Source organism: Elgaria multicarinata, chromosome 5 (genome assembly GCF_023053635.1).
Source record: "Elgaria multicarinata webbii isolate HBS135686 ecotype San Diego chromosome 5, rElgMul1.1.pri, whole genome shotgun sequence".
Classification (NCBI taxonomy): Eukaryota; Metazoa; Chordata; class Lepidosauria; order Squamata; family Anguidae; genus Elgaria; species Elgaria multicarinata.
Window position 1 is genome coordinate 101,695,436 of NC_086175.1, and position 19,387 is coordinate 101,714,822.

The 19,387-nt window shown below is 40.9% G+C and overlaps 2 protein-coding genes across 2 annotated transcripts in view; one reads left to right on the forward strand and one right to left on the reverse strand.

Annotated features, from left to right (window-relative positions):
• The window catches only part of BOC (BOC cell adhesion associated, oncogene regulated), a 75,972-nt gene extending 61,268 nt beyond the window's left edge, over positions 1-14,704 (forward strand). The window contains exons 8-19 of the mRNA XM_063126921.1: positions 1,644-1,942; positions 4,512-4,671; positions 5,438-5,548; positions 6,287-6,493; positions 6,782-6,963; positions 8,373-8,478; positions 8,894-9,016; positions 10,037-10,258; positions 10,684-10,910; positions 11,789-11,856; positions 12,991-13,199; positions 14,006-14,704. Of these exons, the coding sequence (XP_062982991.1) occupies positions 1,644-1,942; positions 4,512-4,671; positions 5,438-5,548; positions 6,287-6,493; positions 6,782-6,963; positions 8,373-8,478; positions 8,894-9,016; positions 10,037-10,258; positions 10,684-10,910; positions 11,789-11,856; positions 12,991-13,199; positions 14,006-14,187 (2,096 nt within the window). The 3' untranslated portion in view covers positions 14,188-14,704. The remainder of the gene's footprint in view (positions 1-1,643; positions 1,943-4,511; positions 4,672-5,437; positions 5,549-6,286; positions 6,494-6,781; positions 6,964-8,372; positions 8,479-8,893; positions 9,017-10,036; positions 10,259-10,683; positions 10,911-11,788; positions 11,857-12,990; positions 13,200-14,005) is intronic.
• A 581-nt stretch (positions 14,705-15,285) lies between these two features.
• CFAP44 (cilia and flagella associated protein 44) overlaps positions 15,286-19,387 on the reverse strand; it is a 58,377-nt gene continuing 54,275 nt past the window's right edge. Inside the window, exons 34-35 of the mRNA XM_063126920.1 lie at positions 17,538-17,672; positions 15,286-16,394 (exon numbers count right to left, since the gene is read on the reverse strand). Coding sequence (XP_062982990.1) covers positions 16,209-16,394; positions 17,538-17,672 — 321 coding nt within the window. The 3' untranslated portion in view covers positions 15,286-16,208. The remainder of the gene's footprint in view (positions 16,395-17,537; positions 17,673-19,387) is intronic.

A 19,387-nucleotide genomic window follows, 5' to 3' on the forward strand; every position in this document is an offset into this window, starting at 1 on the left:
TTGGTGTATTTTAGAGAAGTAACCAAAGACATGCAAGTTGCATCTGCTAAAATCACAGAAACCAGGCTGGCCTTGAGCAGGTCTCCCAGTGGATAGGGGACATAGTTATTTTTCCTGTATACCTCCTTTTTCCTGACAGTGCCTCTTAGGGCACAATTCTATGCATGTTTGTTTAGACAGAAAATGTCCTACAACTCCCACTGTTCCCCAGCCAGCCATGCTGACTTGGGCATGCTGGGAGTTGTAGGACTCTTGTTCTGTCTAATCATCCATAGGATTGCACCCTTCGATTCTTTACCCGTTTTTAAAGCAACTGAAGATAATTTATACTCTGCCCTTCTAATACAATTGCAATGCTAAGGATACCTTCCAAAAAAGAAAATAAACAATAAATGATTAAAACATAAGAAGGGAACAAGCGTGACAGTTTTTGTCTACTTTTTATTCCTTGCTCTTTAGAAATCCTTCCCATTGCCAAAATATCCCAAATTCTGCATAAATCCAAATTCTCCAATTAGAACATAATTTCTAAAATGACTATCTGATGTTCATGTGATTTAATTAACACAGAATTTAGGTTTCCTTGAAACAAAGTTTGGGTTTTGTTTATGCACGCATAGGTTCATTATTTGTATCTGAAGAACTCTGATATAGCAGAAAGGCATGATCCTCAGCCAGGCCTGCCCCTTGCCCTCATTTGGGAAACAGACTCCATTAATAAGTTGGGATAATAACATCATACTAAGGGCTCATCTACACCAAGCAGGATATTCCACTATGAAAGCAGTATATAAAAGGCAGGAGCCACACTATTGCTTTCTAGCAGTATTGAAGTGTAATGTAGATCTACACTACTGCTTTATAGTGGAACTGAAGTGCACTGACAACTGTTGGAGCCCATGACACAGCTGCACCAAGCAGGATATAACACTATGAAAGCTGTATTAAAGTGGTATATGGTATGTGTCAATGGGCCCCAACAGTTGTCAGTGAACTTCAATACTGCTATAAAGCAGGAGTGTAGCTCCTGCCTTTTATATACTGCTTTCATACCACTTTTGTAGTGGAATATCCTGCTTGGTGTAGATGAGCTCTAAGAAGAAGCCATCTAATAGCTGCTGAAGGGTCCATGTTATTATTTATTTATTTATTTATTTATTTATTTATTTATACAGCACCATCAATGTACATGGTGCTGTACAGAGTAAAACAGTAAATAGCAAGACCCTGCCGCATAGGCTTACAATCTAATAAAGTCATAGTAAAGCAATAAGGAGGGGGAGAGAATGCAAACAGGCACTGGGTAGGGTAAACAGGCACAGGGTAGGGAAAAACTAACAGTATAACTAACAGTCTAAAGTCCGAGTAACATCAAGTTTTAAAAGCTTTAGGGAAAAGAAAAGTTTTTAGCTGAGCTTTAAAAGCTGAGATTGAACTTGTAGATCTCAGATGTTCTGGGAGAGCATTCCAGGCGTAAGGGGCAGCAGAAGAGAATGGACGAAGCCGAGCAAGGGAAGTAGAGACATCTTTCTTGGCTGTTGGGAGTAACTGGATGCTGATTTTATGAGATTTGTTAGAAATTTCAGTATATGTGCATTCGTACAAATGGCAGTTGTTAAAACGGCAATTGTCTTCCCTTCCAGAAACAACTCTGAAGCCACAGTGGGGCTCCGTTGCCGACTCAGCTCGGTCTGCCATGTCACCCACCAGGCTTGCCAACGGTGAAAAATTGCTGAAAGACAAAGCCATCCTCTTAAGACCCAGGCCTACAACACCAGCAGTGCCTGTCCAGTGCACCACCAAAGAACTGGTGTCTCTGGCTGAGGCCCCTGTCATCCTTAGCTCTCCACGGACTACCAAAACAGATTCGTATGAATTGTTGTGGAGACCACGGCATGGTGGCAGAGCCCCTGTCCTTTACTATGTTGTTAAACATCGCAAGGTCAGCACATTCCAGACTTCTGTTTTAACTCATGTACCATCTATACCTATAACAATGCTGAATGACAGTTTCTTTGAGGATCTCCGATTGGCTTCTCTCTCTCTCCCCCTCCCCCCTCCCTCTAGCCTGCTTATGTAGCACCTCCCCACACACACCTTGTTTGGGCAGGATGTTTGTCCTTTTTACTGATTGTAAAGGTGGAGACAGGGCAAGCACTGTCAGTGTTAGCATTGGAAACAGACATGGAGAAGAGGTTACACTGCTGCATGTTAAGTTGAAGATGAGCAGTAGGGAGAGAACTGCAAAATTGGGGGGATGGGCCTGTGAACAGGAACTAAACAAGGATGGATGGATAGATGGATGGACGGACGGACAGACAGATAGATAGATGATAGATAGATGATGGATGGATGTGTGGTTATGTGTGTACCTTACATAGTGTGTACTTTACTATGGCATTTCCATCCCTTTTGCTCTCTTGGTGTCATGATTCTCCTGAAACTTGGGTGACATGCAGCAAGAACAGATTAAAATAAGAGACACCCTGGCTTTTGTCTCTTAGAGTAGAGATCCTGTCATTACCTTTCTTTCTTTTTTAACACTGAATTTATCCCTCTAAGTGAGACAGAATGCAACCCCCAGTCATATGCCAAGGAGTGATTCCAGAGCAGCATGGGATTTTGGCTTGGAGTTGATCGTTTTGTTGCTTTTTGGTGGGCCGGGGTCTCTCTTTTTTTCAAGAACTTCACCTGGCAGGTTCTTGGGTCAGAGGGAGTCACCGTGGGTCACTGCACTTAGTACTAATATGCTTCCAGCACAGAGCAAATTCTCAGCTGGAGACTCTTTCTTGTGCTTTAAAGGTCTTCACAGATGGGGCCTGTTCCTGTTAACCCTTACATTCCTGTCTTTTGCATAGATACTTTTAAATAGGCTTTATATAATGGAAAACGGATAAATGGATACTGTTGTTTTTATACTGTTTTTATGTGTGTGTGTGTGTGTGTGTGTGTGTGTGTGTGTGTGTGTTTTTAAATTGTATACTTTTAATGTTTACTATTTTTAAATGTTGTAAACCGCCCAGAGAGCTTCGGCTGTGGGGCGGTATATAAATGTAATTAAATAAATAAATAAATAATAAAACTATGGACAGACATGATAGTATCAAAGTTCATATATTCTGACATTTGTTCACCTCAGATGTAGATACATTTCACAGTTTATGGGAGTGCCCAGATATGGTTTCTTACCTAACAAAATAAATTGGCCTGCTTTACAATCTTTTAACTGAAGATTACACTGAAAACTTGTTAAACTAGTGCAGCGTAGTATGTGAGTATTCCAGAAAGTGAATAATGGCTTCCATTAAAACATCTCATACTACTATTCGTTCATAAGCACACATTATAACATTATCACTACAATCTGTGTTCCAAGTTACCAGGTTGGATATGATATGATTTTGTGTATGTAATTAACATAAGGTGGAAATAGTAGCATTAGGAGGTATAGGAAGTAGGAACTAGCTGCTAGGTGAAAGGGGAAGAAGTACCTAACCCATGTGTACTTTCCTGTACATTAAGATCTTCAGTGGAGAGCTTCCTATCAGGTGAGGTGGGTTGCTACAGGATAAAGAGCCTTCTTAGTGGTGGTGCCCCGGTGATGGAACACTTGCTACAGGGAGGTTTGCCTGGCATCTTTCTTACTTACCGTTTAGTGCCATGAAAACACCTTTTTATTTTCCAGAGCTTTTTAGATTTCAATTTGAATCTGGCTGACTGTTTTATGATGCTTTTATACCTTTTAGCTTATTATAGTCTTTGTATTTACATTTTACAGAGCAATCCTAAGTTATTGGTGGGAGGGGGAAGTCCATTTTTCTTTCCACCCTGCCCCCCCCCCCATTCACTCCATTCTAGCTCTGTTCAGGGGCATGTCAGGAGAATGAGGGGGCCTAGGATTCTGCAGATCACCCCAAATTGCCCCATCACTGGTGGGCAGTCACAGTGGCAGAAAGCTCTGCTGCCATGCTCACAGAGTATCCGCAGTATCCTATGGCCCCTAAGATGCCCTTCCAGGAACCATAGTATTGCAGCCTTAATAGTTTTATTGTGTTTGTAAGCCACCCTGGGAATATTATAATAAATGAATAAAGGGGATGTATGATTGGGGTAAGGTTACCTAGTGGGGTTGTTAGATTGGGAATGGGGCACGGACAAGCCAGTAAATTGGTTTTGTTCACAATAAGATGGCCCTGTTCAGACGACACCTTAAACCACGATGGTTAAGGCCTTTTTGTTAACATGCTGATCTTACAATCTAAAATTCAGCACTGGGGAAAGAACTGAGAAAGGGAAGCGTAGTGGAGATAAGTAAACAGAGAAACAATGCAGTTATTTGACTTGTACTTGTTAGACTTAGTGACTTTAGATCCTACCTTATCCAAAAACTCATTATAACCCTTTTGCCCTGTATAAAGGTAGGTGTGTGTGTGTGTGTGTGTGTGTGTGTGTGTGTGTGTGTGTGTTAAAGAATCCACTGATGACTGTGTTTGTTCCTTGTTCTTCAACAGGTGATGAATTCTTCAGATAACTGGACAGTCCGGGATGTCCCTGCCAACCAGCATCATCTGACCCTAACAAAACTCGATCCAGGAAGTCTCTATGAGGTGGAGATGGCTGCTTACAATTGTGCTGGAGAGGGCCAAACAGCCATGGTGACCTTCAGAACTGGTAAAGATTAAGTACTTCTACTAGAAATATACTTTATCTCCTTGCAAGGAGTGGGTTGGCTGTGTCCTGATGCTAAGGGGTTTTAGGATTTAGAAATTAGGTCTGTACAACAGTGGAACAGTCTACCTAAGGAGGTCATGGGTTCTCCATCTCTGGAGGTTTTTAAGAAGAAGCTGGACAGCTACCTCTCACAGATGGTTTAATTGACTTTCCTGCACATTGCAGAGGGTTCGACTAGATGATCCTTGTGGTCCCTTCCAATTCCATGATTCTACGTTTCCTTTGCTTCCTTTCTACAAATGTTTCTATGACAATGTTGTATTTCTACCTAGCAATAGCTGTCAAACTGGTAAGGTATCTTCCCTCTAGATCCTGATTAAATATGTCATTTGGAGAGCAATATTATTATGACTTTGCAGTATTAGAACACCAAGCTCTGTTCTTGCTTCTCCTTCTGGGCCATATGGGTACCATGTGCCTTTTTTGCATCAAACACATATAAAAGGCATTTCTCTAGTTGAAAACAAAACAACGAGTGGTCAAAGCAGTAATAATCTTTAGGGTAAAATGGAAAACTTAAAATGACTGCAAGTTAGAAGATTTTCTCACAAACAAAGCACGCAGCTTGCTGGATTAATGTCACTTAAAAGATTTAGGTCCCTGAAATGTCAGCTCCCATAGAGGGGTGCTGGTGAAGTTTATCTTTCAGAGCCACTAAACATTGTTATCCCTCACTACCTTTACTAATAATTTTTGTCTTATTTAGGACGACGACCAAAACCAGATATTATTGCCAGTAAAGAGCACCAGATTCAGAAGGATGATCCAGGCACTAACTCTCGGAACAGCAACCAATCAGACAATACTCGCCTATCCCGTAAGTCCATACCAGATTAACAGCAGAAAGGGGTTTGGGGATCAAGAAGCCACATTATTTGTGTGAAAGGGCGATTGGAAAAAGTTTGTAGCATGAATGAGAAAAAGAGAAGACTGACACAAGCAGCAGGAAGAGAGTTCACTCATCACTGTTACTTCTCTCCAGTCCTTATTAGGTCACATTTCTTTCTCAAGTCTGTTTTTCTGGCAACGAGCACCTGCCAGACAAGCTGCCAAGCAGTATATGATAGCGAGAGAACAATGTCTGCTGTTTCTAAAATGGAACTGTGATAAATAAAATGTGTTAAAGAGGACCAATAGTAAGGGCTAATATAATGAAAAATTGGCTGTTATCCTTGTTGAACTCTCTTTAGAAAAAGGGGAAACAACGTTGTTCCCCATATAGGGCTGTAGCCAAGGCTGGGTCAATGGGTGCAATGCCCAACCTGGAGCATTGATAAGTCCCAATTAAGCATTTTAAAAAAACCACACCCACACACACTTCAGATCTGCATGTTTTAATTCCTAGGAATTCATAAATACTAAAATAATGTAGAGACAATGGTTGGTTACAAGGTTACAGAAGGAAATTACTGATTTCTTTCCATTGGTTTGAAGCCCCACCTGGAAATGTGGCAGCCTTACTGAGCGAGGAAGGATGGCTACAGCCCATCTCTTCCAGTCTGAATCTGGGGGACTGGTTTTATATCCACGAGCATAATTCTCCTATTCCTTGCAGCTCCGGAGGCTCCTGATCGTCCCACGATCTCGATGGCATCTGAGACATCCGTCTATGTGACCTGGATCCCACGTGGGAATGGTGGCTTCCCCATTCAGTCATTCCGAGTGGAATATAAGAAACTGAAGAAGACTGGGGACTGGGTGCTGGCTACAAGTGACATTCCTCCTTCTCGTCTCTCTGTGGAAATTACAGGATTAGAGAAAGGTAGGATACCTCATCCCAACGCACATGCTGTCCTTATGATGGCTACATATTATGTCTGTTACTATAAACATCCTTTAATAAACAGTCACTGCCTGACACACACACACCCAATTAAGTTTTTGCTACTGTTTTGTTTCTTAGGTTATTGGGTCAGAAACTACTCTACTCTACAATGTGCCCCTTTGCCACCTGTTAATATGGAATAGAGATTAACAAGGTTATTACCAAGGTCATAATTGATGAGGGCTAGTTTGTCAACTCCATCATTTCTATATTCCACACTCTTAGGCACATCCTACAAATTCCGGGTGCAAGCATTGAACATACTGGGGGAGAGTGAACCGAGTGCTGCATCTAGACCACATGTAGTATCAGGCTACAGCAACCGTGCATATGAGCGTCCTGTTGCAGGCCCATACATCACCTTCACTGATGCCATCAACGAGACCACCATCATGCTGAAGTGGATGGTAAGCAGTGGAGAGAGGATTTGTGTCTGCAGTGCAGAGGATGGGACAGGCATTTTGAATCTGTAGCAGACTGTGCCCAAGAGAGACACAGTATTTTTCACAAAAGGATTCCTAGTTCTGAATTTTAATTATTAGTTACCACCTTAACTTTCTCTGCTGTTTCATTTCTTCTCCTAAACTATCATGTAGCAGTGTTGGGTGTTTCTAGACATTTGAGTGTTTACATACCCAAGCATACCATTTGACTTTATTGACCTTATGGGTGATTTTTGTGGGTGTGTTCATTATATTTTATTTAAAAGTTCCACAATAGATCAGTATGTTTCTTTTTAACCCATCTCTATGTTGCACTTTCTGGCCACTCCTAAAATCCTACAAATATCTTTATTACCAGCTTATGCTTTAAAACAAAGATTCTCAAACTTTAACAGCGAGACCCCTTTCAACTAAAGGAAAAAGGACAGTTTCTCTGTGATGTTATAAGAACACATCCACATTCAGATTTTTATTCTTTCTGAAATAGATAGGTCTTGGAGCAAATATTTGGGCGGGAGGAAAGCACCAGGCATGCACTCCAGTTCATTAAAAAAAAAAAGCAACAAGTTGTCTGTCTCCATTAAGTGACTACATAATGTACAACTTGTACAAATTCTTTTGAGTTTTGAGTACAACTTTAGTGAGAGTTATAATATTGTTGAAGGATAATAATGCCCCATTCCTCAAAAAGCCTTGGTAAATGATCATGGTTGTATAGTTGGCAAACTGGCTGAAAATGCAAAGAACACAAAAGAAACAAACCTGGTAGGAAAAAGGGTTGGATTGATGGAATGACTTAATAAAGATATTGTTGGATTTGGTTGTAGAAGGTTCCTTACAGCTGGGGCAAACAGAAGGTAGACTGGGATCTCTGAGAAATTGCAGTAGATCAGCAAGGGTTTCTCACTTCCAGTAATGAACCGTAGTAGGTAAAATTGTATATTTAAAAAAAATTCTGCTATGGCTAGCCTGATGCTAATCACTTATTTCTCAGCCTCTGTGTTCCTCACCTGTAAATTAGGAGTATTAATTATTTGTCTTTGTCCAGGTTTTTGTGCAGCTCTACTGGTTAGTTATAGAGTTTTCTTTAGCCCCTGATCTGTAGTAACTCAAATGTAGATTTGTTTATGGGGGTCATCCCAGTGTTTAGCTCATAGGTGCAGTAGTCCACCCTCAAGCCACCAGAGCTCCACCCACCACAACTGTTTTGCAGTTGGCTACAGTTGGTGAACCTAAATACTCTATTAAAACACCAGTTACATTTCACAAACAAGAAACATGCCCGAGTCTGTCTTACAGCTGCTGTGTACAGAATGTTGCTTTGATATACAGCCATACTTTCATTAATTTCTGCCTTTTACTCTTCTTTGCAGTACATCCCAGCCAGCAATAACAATACCCCAATTCATGGTTTTTACATATATTACCGACCAACTGACAGTGATAATGACAGTGATTATAAGAAGGATGTGGTAGAAGGTAAGGAACATTCTGTATGTTGGACCCCAGCTGTGAATTACCATTAAATGCTTCTCTTTATCACCCACTAAAAAGCTTCTATGTCTATGAACTAAATAAAAATACATTTATAAAATAAAATACAATGGTATATATAAAAAAGTCTCTTTGGTTGGATGGTGCCAAGATTCAGCTACTTCTGGCTAGTCGTAACAAAACAGGAGCCTTTTCAATTTAGTGTCAAAAAGTAATACTATAAGGGCACTTCTCAACATTTTCATATCAGTATGGAAAACAGGTTTCTTTTTGTTTGCCAGTAACAATATACAATCTATAATATTCCCCTTTGATAATAGAGAGATATGGTCTTAGGATATGGTGATGAGAAATCAGGAGACTGACCAGTAAGTGTATGTTTGTGTTATCTCCTATTCAGGTGATCGGTACTGGCATTCTATCAGCCACCTACAGCCGGAGACATCATATGATATAAAAATGCAGTGTTTCAATGAGGGTGGAGAGAGCGAATTCAGTAACGTGATGATCTGCGAAACCAAAGGTAACTAGTGCCCCAGGATGTTCAGGTAGCCTTGGAGGCTCTACCCCCACTGATTAAGGTGTAAAACTGACAGCTCATAAAGAGATCCAAGAAAAAACTAGAAATGTGCTTCCCATAGATGATTACATTTGAGATGAAACTGTTCAGGAGAACAAAATGGAATGACGCAAACAAAAGGAAAGAGTTCTGGTGAATCAAATTTATGTGCTCAACTTGAAGGCTAGGTAGTAGAAGGCCCTGCACAACCCTATAGGCAAGAGACAGGTCATAATACAAAGTCATTACAGATGGAGAAACTGCAGTAAGAAACTTACAGGCTCTATTTAGATAGGAAAGAAATGATGATTTTGAAGTTAAGGAAAAGGTGGCTGAATTGGAGTGGATATTACTTTATAGATGAATTGTGTTAGGACGTTTTTAGTGGGGTGTTCAGTAGCTTGGGACAAAAAGGCAGAGAGATGGTGTTTTTCACTAGGACGCAGATCATGCTCATAGAGCCCATTGAGTTCTTCCATCAAGTGAACAGACATATATTTTAAAATAACTGGAGGTATAAGAATGACCACTAGAAGATCAGCATTAAACATGTTTAGAGATTTTGAGCTGTGGAAAAACAAGAAACAGAATCTGTGAGCTGCATGTAGAGTCGAAAAGAGGTGGTAGTGTAATAAGTTGGAGAAGATGAAAAATTTTGCTTCTCCATGAATAGTAAGAAAATTCTTGTAATCATAAACTGTGAAGCTCTTGAAAGATTGTGTTCTGATTACCTGAAATTTATGGATTTTCATTGCGTTGGTACATAATGAAAGTGAGAGGCAAGAAAGAAATAGAGTTTACTTGTGATGCTAAAGTTGTGGACACGATTGTAGTTTAGAAAGATTTGGTCACAGGACGTTAACATAGTACATCTAGGGAAAGACTGGCTGAAACAGAGCGATTGGGCAGAGAGAGACTGAGGAGTGGAGAAGTCCATGTGTAACAAGTAAAAATCTTAATAGTGTTTCTTTCTTCTTCCTGAAGCTCGCAAATCTGCCGGGCTCCCTGGCCGTCTCCCACCATCTACAGTATCCACAGTGCAGCATCCACCACTTAACAGTGGCCATAATGCCTTAGGGGCAGGGGCCATGATGGCTCGCTCCAGTGATCTGCCCTACTTGATTGTAGGGGGCGTGCTGGGCTCCATCGTGCTCATCATTGTGGCTTTCATCCCATTTTGCCTTTGGAGGGCTTGGTCTAAGCAAAGTAAGTAAAAAAAAATACTTATAACTCTTAAGGAAAGAGGAGTGTGTGTGCCTGTGTGTATGCATGTGTGCACCTTTTATTAAAAGTTATGGGCTATATAGTAAAGGGAACCAACCAAATTTCATGATATTCCTGTTCACAGGATCATCCTTTGAAAGGTTGTGTGAATAATTACAAAAACTCTACATGTGTATGTGATCAAGATCTGACTTCCCAAAGCCATTGCATGAGCTAAAACTGTTTAAATTGGCCCTGTTGCCTTCAAAAGTTCATTTGTAACCAAGGCCTAAAGATATTCTATACTTTGCATGTACTTTCCTCCAGCTTCCTTTCCCTTCCGCAGTAAATGTGTATATATTGTTTCCTGCTGTGCTAGCAGTTAATGTGCCCTCAGTCTAATATGTATATTCCTTCCTTCATTTCAGAGCAGACCATAGACCTTGGCTTTCCAGGAGCAGGACTGCTGGTGTCATCTTGCCAGTACACCATGGTGCCACTGCGAGGGGTCTCCACTCCTCAAGCTAATGGACTGCGCTATGCAAATGGTGTGCATCTACCAGCACATCATGGAGCCAATGGGCATTTCCCCTCAGCTACAATTGGCTATCCTAGTGCAAAGCCAAATGATTACAGCCCAGATGAGGTTCATCAGGTAATTTCTCTAGCAGCATCAGAGGGTGTTAAATATCTTACTTCTCATATCTCCGTGGCACAGATAGTGGCTCAAGAAAAAGCTCCATGGCTAGGATTCTTTGTGAGATGTCTCCACAGTGGGTTTTACCTCACAGGCAGGAGCAGAAGGGAAATGCTTTGCCATAACTCTGGTTTTCAATCTGTGCTGTAAACCTGACATGGTTCTGAGTCTTGTTCTAGGTGTTTTGAAGAGGAAGGAAATGTTAAACTTGTAGATTCTGAATGAGTGAATAAAATAGAGCTTTTATTGAATGAAACCTAGGGAGGTTGTGGGCTCTCCCACACTAGAGGCATTCAAGAGGCAGCTGGACAACCATCTGTCAGGGATGCTTTAGGGTGGATTCATGCATTGAGCAGGGGGTTGGACTCGATGGCCTTGTAGGCCCCTTCCAACTCTGCTATTCTATGATTCTATGAAATAGAGGAAGAGAGTCAAATGTTCTGCCATTCTATCAATGACAGTTCCTATTCAAGACTTAATAAATACTGTGCTGGAAATGATTTTAAATCAGTTTGTCATTTTAAATACTTTTCCAGAAAATTGTTTTATAAAGACCCCAATTGTCATAGAAACAGAGGTCTCAGTAAACATTTGCATGCAGAGACCTAAAGAAGCAATAGCCCTGTGATTCTGTGCCTTGGGTGGATATTGAGTCCAGTTGTCCAAAACAGCTTAGCTTTTAATGCTAGAAGTAATTTTGGATTCTGAATTCCTAAAACTGAACTCTCATTGTGCAATGCCATGGTTTGGCTTTGGAATCTAGACTTTTTAATTGCCTGGATTTTTTTTTCTAACTTGTTCCCCCACCCCACCCCCCCACCCCCTATTCTCGGCAGAATGAAACCAATGCTTTTCTGCAAGGGAGAGTGCTGCAAAATGGAAATATTCCAGCTGAACATCAAAGGTATGTCTTTAATCATGAGGCTGATTGTGCAATGAAAATAAACAGTGCCAATAAACAGTGCTATGGAAATGATGGAAAAGAGCTATTATGTTTGCTGCATCATCATCATTATTATTATCATTATCTTTTTGACAGTGTAAAGCAGGAACCTATTTAATATTTTATTTAGCAACCTGTTTCATTAAAGCTTTTTTTTAATGCAATGTTAAGGTCCATTAATACCATTCCTTGATTCTACTTTAAAAGGTTTTGCCACACATAGGTCAGTTTTAGGATTGCAGGTCCATGACCATCTTCTTCATTGTGATAGCTTCTTCCCAATGACTTGGAGAATAACAAAAACTCAGTGGCTTCCTTCCCATTTGTCCTATGATAGGAAATTCTTTAAAAGGTGCCATATATATATAATTTCAGACTTCATAAAATTGCAACTTACTGCTCTAGCTGCTACTAACTTCATTATCATAATATGAAGTATTGGCTGTAGATATTTTGTGCAACAGATACAGACGAGGCTGGAGAATGGCAGCTTCAGTATCTCGCTTACCAAGCTGAGATGGATACGCACCTGTAACCTGTTTAAACAGCCCCATTCCTCCTCCCTTGGTGGCATGCAGCAGTGAAACAGGAAATCTCTAATTTATCATAGTTTCTCATTTTGTCTGAGCCAGGAAACTATAGTTTCCTGCATTGGTTGAAATAGGGAACTAGACTTCCCGTCTAATCACAGCTCACATGAAAAAGCTACGTTCACAGGTAACGTGTGCAAATGTCAGCTTAGTAAGCAGAGATGTTATGGTCCATTGCGTCTCACCAAGTTAGTGAGATCTACAACAGTCACCTATTCTAGCCAGGCTCTACCTGCTCCAAAATATATGGCAACCTGAGCATCTTCATACCATCTCTATGACATTTAATAGTTAATCATAATTAATTTCCATTGGGATCATGCACTGTATTGTTGCAAAAGATTGCATTGTGCTGGAACTCCATACATGAGAAGGAAAACGAAGTGATAAATTCTGCCAAATTGTATCCTATTTCAGTTTCTTCAGTCAACATATATATGAGTAAGTTAATCACAGAACGTCAGATTAATGATGGCCTCAAACCGCTTCTTTCTCTTCCACTCAGGTCCCCCAGTCCTGGACTAGAACACAGTTCCTTTCTGTACGGGCTTCCAGATGACTCTACACACCAGCTGCTTCAGCAACATGAGGACTACCAACACCAACACCATCATCACCATCATGAACAAATCCTTGGCCTGCGTCACTCAGTGCAACAAAACACGAAGGGCAGCTCCACTATGGAAGACATGAAGAATCCTGTCTTCCATACAGGTCAGTGGGACAGAGACTTTAGAATGTGATCCTTACTGCTTGGTGTGCATTAGCCTTGTTGCTTTTTAAACCCTATGGTAAGGTCAAAGAAGGGACACCTTAATGTGAAAGTATTAGTATCACATGAAACAATGGGCATTTCTATTGAGTTAGTTCTGTATTACATACAAGAATGCTTCACTGGTATATACAGCACTGCTATCCTCAAGCATTTGTAGCAAGCAATGTTAGATTTAGCAGCAGCTAGAGCATATTCATCCTTCCAATATCATTGCTCCACTGCCAACCAAAGCTTATATGTCAAACAGTGACTTTTCCTGTCAGTTCTGGAAAATGCCAAGTATCTACTACCAGTGCAGGCTTCCTTGATCCTCATGGGGCTCCACACCATCCCTGTGTGGCTCAGAAAAGTCTGAACTGTAAAAATAAAAAAGATTTTCAAAAGGCTTACTTCAACATTTATGATTAAGCTTTTTCTTCGTAAATGATAGAAATGAGGATGACATTTAGTGATTACCCACTGATAATTCTTGAGATTTATCAGTAATTATTAGAAGTTTCCATTGGCATTTTCCACTTTACTAGTAATTCTTAACATTTTAGCATGTGTCAACTGTCACCACATTTCTGCTATTTTCAGTAATACATCCATATTTAGCTTCCTGGAAAACTATAGTAATCCTTTGAGAAGGATTGTGCAAGAAGCACTGCACAAGAGGGGATTCCAGTTCTTCGGTGTATGTTCATAATGAATGTTTTAAGGAAAGATGATAAGATACACTGATTGTCTTTTCTCATATTCTCAGATTCCACCTGCTGCCTTGGTCTAGTACCAGTTGAAGACGTAGAAAGGACAGATCTCTGCCAGGATAGAAGACAAATGTGGCCCCAAAATCCAGTGGACACGTGCTTGAGAGAAAGCCCACAGAAGCATGCGAACAGCCTGCCACTGCATGTTCCCTTAGATACTCTTCCGAGCACCAGTTAAGGAACAAAAACTGCCTTACAAAGACTTTTCTAAACAGAGAAATAGTTATTTATTTTTGTATTACATCTCTATTTATATATTTATGCACTTGTAAATAGATGTGTATGTGCCTTCTATAATTACGTTGAGAGAAATGGCATCACGTGCAAATGTTTGAGAGGGAATAAACTGGGGCAAAGACATGTGCCTTCATCAGGTTATGGACTGGAAAAGGCAGTTTTCTATTCTGCACCTGAGAAGGCAGCCGCGCTACCTTGCAGCAACAGAATAAGCACAAGGCCAAGGGCCGCATTCTCCAGCTGCAAAAAGGTAGGTCTCTAATGATGAGAGTGCAGAAAAGGGTCATTTCTTACCTCCCCGTAGGAGGAATCTCACTGCAGAATGCCAAATGAAACAGATATAAAGTAGGTACAATACTTATCTGCCTTAACAAGCAATATACACATACACAGGTTCTGTGATAGTGTGCCTGTAATGAAACAAATGCCATGCTTTATCAAGTAAATAAAGACTGTTTCTCCCCTTTGAATTCATCTTGGTTGAATGCATTTTTTTTTTTAAAAAAAAAATTGTGGCGGGGCAGAAATGCCAACATGATCTTTTAATGAAAATGGTTACCCCAGTGCAGTTTCCATCAGGAGTCAGTAAAAGCTAAGGTCCACACAGTCATTCAGGAGAAGTCACTATTTTGTGGCAGGTGTGAGTTCAGGGCATCATCTTATTTAGGGTCCGTACCCTTATTTAGCCTCCTTACCCCTCATTTCCATAGGTGGTTACGATTGCCTTAAAATCATTTTTCATTCAAGACATAGCTCATTACAATAGTATAGAACCCTAACTAAAACCTCGGATTTGGACTTCACTACACACATCTGAGAAAGAAACCTTTAGGACCCAAGACATATGGAGTGTTTTAACTTTTGGTTTTAGTTGGAATTAGAGGTCAGAGCCAAACATACAAATTATAACTCATCCAAGACCATTGTCTTGTGTGTGTTTTTGAGAACCATGAGCATCTGCTAATGCAGAGACTGGGAGAATGTTTATTTTGTGAATAGTAACAGTTAGCCACACTTTGAAATCACAGCCAAGCCCAAAAACAGTTTAAAAACTTTAATAGATCAATTCAGACATGCTTGCCAAAGTACAAAATATGGAGTTTGACATATGGCCATATTTAAGTTGTGAGAATAATTAGCCATTGGGCTAGCTAACCAGAGGACTGTTGACTTCTTTCATATAGACAGCATCTCACCTGAAGGGATGCTATATTTCAGGGCAGAGACCTGAAGGTGAATCACTTCAGCACTGAATAAGAACATCATGAATGAGAATATCAAACTGAGCCAATAAAGTAGGTCTCGTTATACATGCTTATTTACAGTTCAGGTTCAAAGTCCTTGACACACAATGAAAATTCATGTTCATTTGTATGGTTATGGGGAAGGCTTATTAATTTAAAAATACTTAGCTCAGTTTAAAGGTACTCAAGTGCAGGTGGTCATTGTGTACTTGAACTTTATAGTACAAGCACCATGATGTGGACACACATTTGCTTCTGCATTAAAATGTTAATAGCCAGGCTGAGAGAACAACCCCACCTATTTGTATGCTGTACCCTGCACGTGTTTCGGTAGGTACAGCACCCCATGGAGCAGGAAGTGAAACATCTCTTTGAAGACTTAACCAGAGACCTTCCACATGTCCAAAGCCAAGTGGATAGATGAGATAAATGATAGAAGGGGGTGCTACTATTATGTGTGTGTGTCGGTGGCTCTGTGCCTTTAACAGCTGTATGAAATGCAGAAATTCAAGAGGTGCACGTTTCCCCAGTCGCCATATCTCCATGTTAGAAAAAGCTGCATTGTTAACATTCTGCCTGGCCGACAGCTGTTAAAATGCACAGAGCTTCTCTCAAGTGAACAACAAAAGCTAAAATCTCAAGGGCTAGCCTGTTAGTTATCACGTAGTAGGATTCATTTACAAATAAAACAAGATCTAGGAAGCTTCATTAAAGGGGTTTAATCCAGTATTCCATCTGGTTGGAATACAGGCTGAGGTGGTGGGAAGATGCGACCATCCTTTCTGCTTAGGAGAGTGATTTCTTCCTTTAGGACTTCTGCTTCTTGGGCTTGTAGCTGAACTAATGCAATCAGTTTCTCCTTCTCCTCAATGTCTGCTCTGCGGGGCCCTTGGAATTCTGCCCCCTATAGAAACAAAAGCCAGAAATGCTTCTTAATCACAGAGGAAACAATGGCATAACTACACTCTTGCTTCCATTTGTTCAGGCATATAATATCTTCCTTAATGTGCAGGTTTATATTCAATATAGGGCATACTCTGAGGAGAAGCTGTACATCAGATAAGACATGGCTAACATCCACAAAGTAGAATAATGAGTAGGACCAGCCTACTGTTACAACCTCCATAGGTGTCCTAGAAGAAACCAGAGAGTAATTAATACTGGGGTGTTGAACCTCTGGCCATGAGGCTCTGTAATCTGGCCTACAAGCCTTTCCTGGTTGCTCCCCCCACCTTTTGAAGCCATACCCTCTACCTTTGATGTGTCTTCTTTTTTCTTCCCACCCCCTCACAGTTTCTTTAGTGGTGTCACAGTTCTTTGGGGCTGCCAGAACACTTTCCCTGTGCATTCCAGAAACCTGCACTTTTCCTGGTTTTAGAGCGCTTCTGGCATGTTTGGCAGTCTCTACGGTCTCTCTGATTTCCCACCTTTCCCCCCCCCTTGATTGCCAGAACACTATTTCCATGCTGACCTGCTTGTCTTACCTTCTGGAGTGCTCATGCCTGTTTTGCAATTTTTGAAGTGGTTGCCAAGGCTTACTTATGAGTAGTGAAGGCTTACTTCTGAGTAGACATCTATAGATCGGCTTGCTGCTTTGGTCCCTAACAGTACTGCTACTCGTGAGAAAGGAAGGGGTGTTAGGATGCTCTCTGGAACTGAAATGGCGGGGGGTTTAAGCTGTTGTCAAAGCTTCCTTCTCTGAATGTATTTAAGTTCTAAGTAGAAATCCCTTACTTCTGAGGAGTAGACATGAATAGTATTGTGCTTCTCAGTGTAGCTTACTTCTGAATAGAAATGCATTGTACTGGGCTTCCCTGTTTTACATCTGAGTAATCAGACAAGTTTGGCTTTGCTATACTGTTAACAGTGGGATTTCTAAAAAAATCTTCTGGGGGGATTTTTTTTGGGTCTACCCAGTTTTGCCTGTTCAATGCAACCCCTGAGAACTTCTTTGCAATGAAATTCAGCCCTTGGGTTGAAAAAGATTGGACGTTCCCAGCTAACTGCCTTGCTAATTATGAACAAGTAGTCCAAGCAGTGCACATACCAGGTTATTCTGCAGTGCATCCAACTTAGCTTCAAGTTTCATCTTCTCTATGCAAAATCCATCCATTTGCTTCAGTTTACTAGTATTTTCTTTTGTCACCGCCATCAGCTGTTGACGCATCGCAAGGATTCTATCCTGGAACAAAACAGAGACTTGCTGGAGTAATATAAATATGAAAGCCAGTGTGGTATAGTGGCTAAAGTGTTGGACTGGGAGTTGGGAGATCCGGGTTGGGAGATCTCTCAGCCATGGAAACCCACTGGGTGACTTTGGGCCAGTCACAGACTCTCAGCTCAGCCTACCTCACAGGATTGTTGTTGTGAGGATACAATGGAGAGGAGGAGGATTATGTACGCCACCTTGTGTTCCTTGGAGGAAAAAAGGCGGAATATAAATGCAACAATAAACAATAATAAAGCAGGATTACTGCTGTGTAACAGTCTGTGGCCCACAGAAGAACCTGGGGGTGGAAAGTGGAAGAACTAAGGCAAAAGACACTTTAAACAGTGGAGGGAGATCTCTTCAACCTCAGCTCTCATCATTCTCCTGCCTAATAACAGAAAACACAAACTTCCAATGAGGATGCATTCTTTTAACAGATGTGATTCTTGGAAACAAAATATGGTCAAATTCCTTCTGTGTGCAGGCAAATCAAAAGAAAACGTTTCAGACACTGGCAATGTAAATGATCACCTTTAAAGAGAAGATGCTAGACTTCTTGGCTGGGTCAAAAAAGGTATTGATGGCCTGGACTTTCCTTCACATGAGCCATGCAGAAACCCATGGAAGCAAAGAACCACGTGGGATGAGTTCTGCTTCACACCTACATGACATTGTCCAGCTCAAGCATCCTCCCCATGCATGGATGGAAAGGGGCTGTATTATGTGTACGCTGAAACATAGACTTTGACTTCCAGATAGTGCCCAAGCATAATTTATTTGGGACCAGACAGTCTTTGAATTACAGAGCAGCATCTGGGGCCCTTTACCTTTTGAGATGGCCCTCTTCGCTATTGATAGAAAGCTACAGGGGACGCAATTTAGATTAAAAATAGGAAGAGCCAGGGGTGGGTTTCATTAAAGGTCCTACCTTTCCCTCCATAATTCAAGCAGAAAGTCTGGTAAAAACTTGTATCACAGGCCCTCCACTCCACTCTAGGATCCTTCTCGATTTTGATAAAATGGAAGACTGATTGGTTCTTACATTTCTGACTGATTTATATGTATATTTATCACCAAACATGGAAGTATGGCATGTATGTATATGAAGTGACAAGTGCCCTTTAAGACAGCAGTTACTCTCAAGTCATTTCCAGATTGGTTTGGAGTGGGGAAGGTAGTTGTGTCCTAGTCTTTGCACAGAAGCTCCCAAGTAAATGATTACAGTCTTTTCAATGGAAAGGGCACAGCATTAAAATATCCGGTCTACAATCAAGCCTTCCACTGTCAGTGTAATTCAGTTATTAAAACATTGCCCAGTTTCAGTGCTTGTGACAGATGATCTGAAGAGCCTTAAAGGAAAGGGTGTTCCACAGTTTTGGGAGAGCAACCAAGAATAATTGCCTATACATCCTTGGTCTCCTAAGTTGATGTATGATGGGTAATAGAGTAAAAAAAGAACCTCCTCCCCCAGCAATATATATATAATAGCTTGTATTATTCAGCCAGTTCAAGCATTCAGACAACACTCTTCATATGTGTGATACTTGCCCAAGAGGTCTCACTGCGTAAAGGCCTCTCTTCCTCCTTCCTCAATAGCTGTACCTCCCAAGGAATGGGAACCCAAGAACCATTCTGTCTTCTCCCTCCTAACCAGGGTTTGAACTCTTTCCCAGCTCATGACCATTTTC